We start from the raw sequence: 9,805 nt of genomic DNA, 5'->3' as shown, positions 1-9,805 counted from the left end.
GGCCTCCCCAGGTAGAAGGGAGGCCCCAGGGGGGCAGGGACCATGGCTGATTTGCTAAGAGCTGTCTCTTCAGTGCCTAGCACATGCAAGCAAACACTAAATATTCGTTAAATGGTGGATCTCTCCTCTGGGCCTCAGTTTTCCCATATATAAAATGAGGAGGATGGGCTGAGTGACCTCAGCCCCTCTCCGGCCCTAACTTGGTGTGATTCCAGGATCGAGAAGAAGCAACAGGCCCCTGCCTGGGCCTGTTATTGTCATCAGCTTCAAGCCCTGCTGGAAGCAGAGGGAGGGGTATCAATAAATAATGAACACATTTAAAATTCATTATGAGATTATTTTCTGAGAACAGGGAAAGAGCAGGGGCACAGAATGGGAAGGAAGTAGAAGAGATGAGCCCAGAAAGGGGAAGCCTGGGACATGAAGTGATATTAACAATGAACACGTGCATAGCCCTTTACAGTTTACCCCCAGACACTTCCTCCCTCATCATTTCCTCCATTATCCTCTCAGTGGCCTGTGAGATACGTATCTGTAGAGCAGGTACAATTATGGTCCCATCCTATAGCAGAGAAAATTGGGGCTCCCTTGGGGCTCCCTTGACCGAGAACACGTAAACTGACAAGTGGCAGAGACGGGATTGGAATCAAAGTCTCTGACTCTAAGCCAGCGCTCAGGCAGCGGGCCAGCCACATGATGCCCCTGCCCAGTGTAGAAGATCACGAGGTCAGAGAGCCTGGGAGGGTGAGCTGTGGATGTTCCCCCAGGACGGCGTGTTCGCCGCACAGCTGCTGAGTCGGCAAAACCAAACTTGCCACCCACCCATCTCATTTACAGTAAATCCGGTGGGTTGCAGAAATAGGACCTGAAACTGCCTGAGGGCAGCAGGGTGGGGGGACAGTGGGGGGACGGGAAAGGGGCCAGCCTGCTGGGCCATGGGAGGGGACCGTCAGGAGAAAGCCCTTCCCGCCTCTGCGGAAGGGAACTTCCGCTTCGGACCGAGGGCAGTAGGCTCTCGGCGCCTGGTCCCACTGCTGCTCAGCCCAGCGGCCTCACAGGACACCAGCTTCCCAGGTGAGGACGGGGCTTGGCACCTGGGGGAGGCTGGCAGGGCCAATATGGCAGAAAGTGGTGATTCCGTAAGTGTGAGCTTTGGGTTGCCTGCCTTGGAGCCAGCTGGGCTGTTTAACAGTGCAGGTAGCTGGGCCCAATCCCAGACCTATGGGACCCAGCTCTCTGGGGTGAGTTGGTGAGTCTACTGCTACCCAGGGCCTAGCCTGATGGGCAGGCCACCTAAAGCGGGAGCCTGGCACATAGGAGCTTTGGCATCGCAGACACTTGAGCTGAGTCCGGCTCTGCATCTTATGTGTTGGTTATCTTGGGCAAGTCACCTAACCTGTCTCAGCCCAGCCCCCCTATGGAGAACAGAACCTCTCAGCACTGCTGTGCCCTACAGGAGATCAAGCTTACAAAAGCTTAGTGCATGCCCTGGCTCAAAATTTATCAGTAAACCAGAGGCAGGAGTGGGATTATAACCCAGTCACTCCTGCCCAGCCCAGCATTTCCCCAACACCTTGCTTGTTTCCTCATACTTTGCTGAGAAAGCTCAGCTTGACTCTTCCAAAGAAATAAGGGGACGTGCAGGTAGAGTTACGATGAGTTCTCAGCTAGTACTGAGTGAGCACAATGTTTGTGCAGCAGGGGAGTGGGATGTGGCACTGCACGGGGCAGGGAGGGGACCTTATTTCTTCTAAGCGCCTTCTCCTGTCATCCTTCTGGCAGCCCTGTCAGGTTGAAATCAGCATTGCCAAGAGGCTCAGAGAGGTTAAGGCACTTGCCTGAGGTTATGCAGCCGGTAGCAGATGGGGCTTTAAAGTCAAGTGGGCCTGACTCCACGCTGGGGAAGGGGACTGCTGGACCAAAGGAGATGGAAAGGTCAGAGCCTGGGGGGAAGACAGGAGAAACCAGGCTGGCGATGATGATGGGCTGGCACAGGCAGGAGGCAGTTAAACCAGATGAGTTGTAAGCCCTAACCCAAGGCTGAAACTCGGTGGCTTTTGAAATGGGCTAGAACCAGCACTTTCCCACTCCCCCTGCCCCTGGCTTCCCCAGGAAGCCTAAGTCCTGTCAGTACCCTGCTCCCCACCCACTCCCCCCACCAGCTGGTCGCAGCTCTCCACCCCTGGCTGCCTCTAACTGATAGAGCCCCTCTCTGCAAGCCCAGCCTTTCAAAAGGATTGTCTTTTTTTACTTCTCCAACCATCTTCCCTTCTGTTCGACCACTCAGGAATTCTTGGATGACAGTGATAATAATAAAATAGCTAATATTCATTAAGCATTTTCAACATGCCAGGTTCTGTTGGAACCTGTAACTCATGTCCTCGCACATACCCTATGAGGGAGAGAGTAGCATTATCCCCACTTTATAGGAGGGTAAACTGTGGCCAGAGAGAAGGAGTGATTTCCCAAGTCCCTTAGCTAAGAAGCAGTAGAGACCTTATGTGAACGCTGAGTGTTGCTTTCCTTGTGACACTACAGGCTCCCGCCACCAGGTGAATGTGTGCTGCCTAACAAGAGCAGCAATCATCGTGGTGGTAAAAAGCCACTTTCACCGAACACTGACCATGTGCCTACCACTACTCTTGGCGTGTCCCACGCATTAGTCCTTTTATCAGGCTGTCTGGCTTCAAAGTTTATGTTTTTACCACCAGGTACAGTGGCCTCTTAACATAACATTGAGTTTTAAGATCCAGTGGATGTGGGTTTGACTCCCAGCCACACAGGAGCTGTGTGACTTTTATCAAGTTGCTTGCCCTCTCTGATCCTGTTTCCTCATCTGTAAAATGAAAAAGCAAGAGTGCATTCTCAGGGGCTGGGTATCAAATTACATGGGATAATGGCATGTAAACCATCTGGCTCAGAGCCTGACCCATAAGTACCCAACTTATTAAAGTTGTTAAATTGCCATTTTGTAAAACCTTTAGCAAGAGCAAGAGTGAGAGCTGATGCTTATTCATGGATAAGAAGGACCATGCCCCTGAGCCACCCTGTCTTCAGAGCATAGAGCCTGACAGAACCTAAAGCTGTCACCAGCATTCCCTGGCCACACTCATCTTTACAGCTTCCTTTCCTTGGTGCACAGTGTCTGGCATAACTCAGGGCTTTCAGCAAGAAATTGATCAGGACTAGGCTGAGGGGCTGAGGCTGGTTTGCAGAGCATAGGAACCAAATGTCAGTAGGCTTTGTCTGGCCCCAGGGAGCCCTCCGCATGCCAGACTCTGGGGTTGGTACAGCCAGCATGAGGCAGAGAGGGTAGGAATTTGGCCACAAACATGCTGTTAAATAGTTTGCTGGGTGATTTTTGGGTAGGTTGCTTTCTAAGTTCTGATCCTCAGTTTCCTCATCTGCAAGACGGGAAATTCATCACAACCCACTTCCCCAGGTGCTGTGAGGATCAGAGAACACCAGCAATAGCCGTAGCAGCCACAAGTCCCAACGAGAGCTTGGGGCTCAGGGCTTTGTGACTCTTTCCCATCCGTGGTCTCACCTGGGTCCCTGTGGCCACTCTGGGAGGTGGGCAGAGACCACTCTGCTCCCCCATTTTAAGAGAGGATACAGTTCAGCCTCTGAGGAAAGGTTTCCTGGAGGAAGAAGGCTTTGACCCAAGCTTCGAATGATGAAAAAAAATTTGGATCTGGGCAAAGGTGGAATGGGCTGCCTCAAGAGGTAATGAGCTGCCCATCACTGAAGTGGTGCAAACCACGGATGGAAGAGACCTTGGCAGAGATGTCATTTCCTCACACTGCTGAGAAAGTTCAGCTTGACTCTTCCAAGGAAATAATGCAATGTGCAGCTAGCGTTGTGATTAGTTCTTAGGGCTGAGTGAACACAACATTTGTGCAGCAGGGGAGTGCGATGAGGCACCGCACGGGGGACCTTGGCAGAGGTGTCATTGAGGAAACTTAAGAATGGGCTGAAGGGTCCTCGGGAACTTAAACATGGAATTGCCATAAGCGGTAATTCCTCTCCTAGGTATAAACCCCAAAGAATGAAAAAGATACTCAAATCCTTGCTCACAAATGTTCATAGCAGCACTCTTCACAATAGCCAAAAGAAGGAAACTTCCCAAATGTCCACCAATGATGAGTGGATAAACAAATAGCCAAGCAAGATGGTTCGTGCCTGTAATCCCAGCTACTCAGGAGGCTGAGGCAGGAGGATCGCTTGAGCTCCAGAGTTCGAGACCAGCCTGGGCAACACAGTGAGACCCCATCTCAAAAAAAACCAAAAACCCCAAAACCAAATTGTAATATGGTCTATAAGTGGAAAGACACAAATGGTATTTTCCTCTGTTCTCACACCACAACGATCAACACAGAAGACTTCTGTGACCGAATGTGGGAGGTTTCTCCCCACACACCAAGCAAGCAATCAGATCTGCTGGGTGTCTTTCCACTCAGTTCTCACACTGTCTAGAAACAGCATCAGACCCCACAGGCTGAGAGCTCAGTCCCACAAGACTGCTCCCCCTCAGACACCAGTTGCAAGTCCAGGCCCCCAGAACTTCTGACCAATTAGCTTCAAGTGGGCATTCTCACAACTCCCTCCTTGGGTTTGGTTTCTTTGCTAGAGTGGCCCACAGAAGTCGGGGAAACGCGTTTACCTGTTTATTATAAAGAATACTATAAAGGATACAGATGAGGAGATGCTCACGGTGAGGTATGAGGGAAGAGGCGTGCCACTGTCATGCCCAGGTCTCTGGGCACGCTGCCCCCCCGAGGAACCTCCTGTGTTCAGCTATTTGGAAGCTCTCTAAACCTAGTTCTTTGGGATTTTTGTGGAGGCTTTATTATGTAGGCAAGATTGATTAAGCCATTGACCATTGGTAATCAATTTAACCTTCAGCCCCACTCCCCTCCCCAGAGGTTGGGGGGTGGGGCTGAGAGTAGACCCTCTAAGCCTGCCTTGGTCTTCCTGGTGACGAGCCCCATCCTGAAGCTACCTAGGGGCTGGCAGCCATCAATCAATCATGAGCATACAAAAATACCTCACTTTGGAAATTCTAAGGGTTTTAGGAGTTGTCTGCCAGGAAAGAGGTAGAAGACCAAATATATACTTTGCAATATCACATGTATCCATACAATGGAGTATTATTCAGCTATAAAAAGGAATGAAGTACTGATACATGCTACAACATAGAAACATGGGTGAAACTTGAAACATCACCCTAAATGAAATAAGTCAGACACAAAAGGTCACACGTTGTATAATTCCATTTATATGAAATAATAGGAATAGGTAAATCCATAGGGACAGAAAGCAGATTCATGGTTGTCAGGGGCTGGGGGAAGGAGCACTGAGAAGAAGCTGCTTAAGGGGCATAGAGTTTTATTTTGGGGTGATGAAAAGTCTTGGAACTAGATGGAAGTGAGGGTTGCACAAGACTGTGAATGTATTCAATACCACTAAAATGCTTGCTTTAAATTGGTTAATTTTATGTTGTAGGAATGTTGCCTCAGTTAAAAATATATAGGCTAAGGGTTAAACTAGATGAACTTTAAGGCCACTCTGTCCTGAGAGCTGATGGCATGGAACACTGGCCATGCTGACCAGTTTGAGACAGCCCACCAGCTTCTTCCTAGTTCTTTGGGATTAAAAAGGGGCCATCACTGCCCTCTTGCCAGAGTCACAGCTCTGAGAATATTCTACCAGCAGAAACAGCCTGGTATGCTGGCAGGGACATCGGCTTCATTCCTTCCTGTATGACTCTGAGCAAGTGACTTGGCCTCCCTGAGCCTCAGTGTCCCCTTTGGTGTAGGAATCACAGTAGATGCAGGGATGCTCTAAGCATGCAAGGTGGCCCGTTCATAAGCAGCATCATACCCTGAATTCAGAAGCTCTACTGAAGAAGAGCTTTGGGGGAATAAAACCCCAAACTCATAGGAGCCTGGTTGCCTCTCCAGTCTTGCTTCCTGTCACTTGAACCCTCGCTCCCCTCTGCCATACTGGCCTCCTGCTGATCCTCAACATCCTAGCCTCTGTCCTGCCTCTGGGCCTTCTCCGTACTCTCTGTCCTCCTGGAACATTCTTGCCCCCACCTTTTCTGGACCTTCAGGTCTCAGCCTAATCATCACTTCCAAGAGTGGCTTCCCCTTGGAGAAGACTTTTCTGGTGGGAGGACTTCCCTCACAAAACCTGCCACCTCCCACCTCCAGCCCAGTTACTCTGCCTCCCGGCATCCTTCCCTTTCTTTCAGAGTACCAATCACAGTCTATCACTATTTCTATTTACTTGTATGCTGACCCGTTTATATCTACCTGTTTATATCTGTCCCCACTAGGAGCACAAGACCATGAGGGCAGGGACTGTATTTGTCTTGTTCTTCACTGAATCCCCAGCACATTGCACAGGGTCTGGTAGATAGGGGACAATCAGTGAACTGTGGATGGAGGAATGGATGGATGGAGGGATAGATGGAGGAATAGAGGGATGGATAGATGAATGGATGGATGGATAGATGGACAGAGGGATGAAGGGATGCAGGGGCAGAAGGATGGATGGATGGAAGGAGGGATGGATAGATGGATGGATAGGGGGATGGATGGATGGATGCAGGGATGGACAGAGGGACGGACGGATGGATGAACTGATGCAAGAATGGAGGATAGAGAGATGGGTGGATGGATGGATGGATGGATGGATGCAGGGATGGAGGGATAGAGAGATGGATGAATGGATGGATGGATAGATGGATGGATGGATGCAGATGGAGGAATAGAGAGATGGATGGATGGATGGATGGATGATAGGATCACCATGGTGGTAACCTCTCACATTGTCTTCTCCTCTACAGGAGGCGTCTGACACAGTATGATGATGAAGATCCCATGGGGCAGCATCCCGGTACTAATGTTGCTCCTGCTCCTGGGCCTAATCGATATCTCCCGGGCCCAGCTCAGCTGCAGCAGGCCCCCAGCCATCCCTGGCATCCCGGGTATTCCTGGGACACCTGGCCCCGATGGCCCACCTGGGACCCCAGGGATAAAAGGAGAGAAAGGTACCATGGGATTTAGCGGCACACTGGTAATACTGACCAAGTTTCCCGTCTCCTGCCTCCCAAGTCACAGTTGCTGCCTACCTTTGAGACTGCAAAAGCACTGGCAAATCCAGCAGCTTGCTGAACCCTTGCAGTAACTTTGCAAGGAGAGAATTCTGATTCCCGTTTTACAGAGAGGAAAACTAGCATCTAGAAAATCTACTGACTTACTCAAGGTAGCCCAGCAAATGTTGAGGCTAAGACCAGACCACAGATCTCCTACCATTAAATTCAGGTGGAGAGAGAGTGCCGCTGTGGCCACAGAGTCCTGTGTTTAAACTTACCTCCTGGGCAAGTGACTTCTCTCTGAATTGCTATTTCCTCACCTGTAAGATGGGGGCAATGGTACTTTTGTGGGGTTGTCATGGGGTTCAAATGAGACTCCCCACTGTGAAAACTCCTCTGTAAAATTTGGTTTATTCATTCATTTAACCTACGGTTATTGAGCGACCCTCTGTGCCAGTCACTCTCCTCACATAATCTCATCTAATCCTCACAATCCCACAAAATGTCTTCATCCCCATTTGGCAGATGAGGAGGCTGAGCCTCAGGAAATGTGACTCAGTCAAGGTGACACCACTACTAATGGCAGATGTGACACGCAAAGCACATCTCTCTGTCCCCAGATCCCATCTTCTCAGGCCCTATTCTCTGCCACTCTACTGGAAAATCGGTTTTATCTTGTGTTGTGCCAAACCAAGGGGTAGTGGCTGCTTGGGGGGTGGAGTGAGAAGGAGTCTGAAGTCCATTTCCCGGAGCAGCAAGAGTGAAGGCCGTGGTTGATTAGGGATGTCTGCCAGGGCTGAGGGATAGAGGGGGACAGCACTCATTATCCCTGCCCTAGCCTGAACAAGGACCCCCACACAAGCTGGGGAGGAGGGCCGGCCTAGCACCTTCCTCAGCAAGGAGCCATTCCCCTCCCCACGGGCAGCAGCCCCCATGAAGGTCAAGCATATCACAGACTCAGGAAGCTGGGCTGGAGGGAGACCCAGAGCCCCCGCCTGACACTGCCTCCTTTGTTTTACAGATGGGAGGCTGAGGCTCAGAGAGAGGCAGGGCCCTGCCCAAGGTCCCAGCCCAGGCCTCCTTCTTTTGGTCTCAATGATCTCATTTCTTCGGCCTCTGCTTTTCCAGGGCTTCCAGGGCTGGCTGGAGACCATGGTGAGTTCGGAGAGAAGGGAGACCCAGGGATTCCTGGGAATCCAGGAAAAGTCGGCCCCAAGGGTCCCATGGGCCCTAAAGGTGGCCCAGGGGCCCCTGGAGCCCCAGGCCCCAAAGGTGAATCAGGAGACTACAAGGCCACCCAGAAAATCGCCTTCTCTGCCACAAGAACCATCAACATCCCCCTGCGCCGGGACCAGACCATCCGCTTCGACCACGTGATCACCAACATGAACAACAATTATGAGCCCCGCAGCGGCAAGTTCACCTGCAAGGTGCCCGGCCTCTACTACTTCACCTACCACGCCAGCTCTCGAGGGAACCTGTGCGTGAACCTCATGCGTGGCCGGGAGCGCGCACAGAAGGTGGTCACCTTCTGTGACTATGCCTACAATACCTTCCAGGTCACCACCGGTGGCATGGTCCTCAAGCTGGAGCAGGGGGAGAACGTCTTCCTGCAGGCCACCGACAGGAACTCACTACTGGGCATGGAGGGTGCCAACAGCATCTTTTCCGGGTTCCTGCTCTTTCCAGATGTGGAGGCCTGACCTGTGGGCTGCTTCACACCCACCCCAGCTCCCCCTGCCAGCAACGCTCACTCTACCCCCAACACCACCCCTTGCCCAGCCAATGCACAGAGTAGGGCTTGGTGAATGCTGCTGAGTGAATGAGTAAATAAACTCTTCAAGGCCAAGGGACAGTGGTCTAATTCAACTCTGTGTCCCAGCACCTGGCACACCAGAAGTGCCATGCTCAGAAGTGTTGGTTACATGAATGAATGAACCGTGAATGAATGAAGTCTCTGTCTGTGTGCTGCTCTGTGCCAGCCACACAGTGGGAGGCAGGGGTCCAATACCAACTATGCTCCCAGCGGTAGCCTACACCTTTTCCTGATTCTCTCATCAATCCTCACACTCCTCCTGGGAGAGAGGGCGCATCGTGCCCAGCTTACAGAAGAGCAAACTGAGGATCAGAAGGGATGAAGGGATTGTCCACAATCTCACAGCAGGTCTGGGATTCAAGGGCAGGCCTGCCCATTGATGGCCTGAGACCTTTTTTAAAGGCAACATGTCTAGGCCAGCCCCTAAAGGGGTTCTGTGTGCTTGTCCCTTCCCATTACCCCAATCAAGGGGTCCTCCTCCAAGGCTTTAACTGACCTTGGAGCAGGAACCTTCCCCTTTTTTATTCTCCCCACATGCCCTTCCTCCCAGTATCTTCCCAGCCTAGCACAAGCTCAGCCATCCAGTTAGAGCAAATGTCACTCCCTTGCTCAAAAACCTTCAGTGGCTCCCCACTGCCCACCAGATACAGTCCCAGCCCATGAACCTGGCCTTCCAGCCTCACTCTATTGGGCCTTTCTGTCTTCTAAACAAGCCCACCTCAGTGCCCTTCCTCACGCTGTTCCCCTACCTAGAAGCCTTCCACTCTGCCCATCTACCCATCCTCATTCAAGCCACACCTCCTCCCTGAAGCAGGAACACCCTAGCTCTCGCATGCTCACTCCTCTGGCCTCCTCTAACCCCGGAGCATGCACAGCCAGCATTTGGC

The 9,805-nt window shown here is 51.5% G+C and overlaps 1 protein-coding gene across 1 annotated transcript; it reads left to right on the top strand.

Moving 5' to 3' along the window:
• The first annotated feature begins 967 nt into the window (after positions 1–967).
• Positions 968–8,951, top strand: C1QB (complement C1q B chain). Its single transcript, XM_055261941.2, has 3 exons — positions 968–1,074; positions 6,854–7,057; positions 8,231–8,951. Exons 2-3 carry the CDS (start codon positions 6,871–6,873, stop codon positions 8,803–8,805), a joined length of 762 nt encoding a protein of 253 aa, XP_055117916.1. The 5' UTR covers positions 968–1,074; positions 6,854–6,870; the 3' UTR covers positions 8,806–8,951.
• Positions 8,952–9,805: the final 854 nt, after the last annotated feature.

This window comes from Symphalangus syndactylus, chromosome 22 (assembly GCF_028878055.3).
Source record: "Symphalangus syndactylus isolate Jambi chromosome 22, NHGRI_mSymSyn1-v2.1_pri, whole genome shotgun sequence".
NCBI classification, from domain to species: Eukaryota; Metazoa; Chordata; class Mammalia; order Primates; family Hylobatidae; genus Symphalangus; species Symphalangus syndactylus.
The sequence above is the reverse complement of the archived record's forward strand: the minus strand, read 5'-3'. Positions and strand labels throughout refer to the sequence as shown.

Bases quoted from the DNA above. Each gene is read 5' to 3' on its own strand.
- C1QB (XM_055261941.2), top strand. From the start codon at position 6,871: ATGATGATGAAGATCCCATGGGGCAGCATCCCGGTACTAATGTTGCTC. The intron at 7,058-8,230 runs GTACCATGGGAT...CTGCTTTTCCAG, and splicing joins AGGGATAAAAGGAGAGAAAG to GGCTTCCAGGGCTGGCTGGA.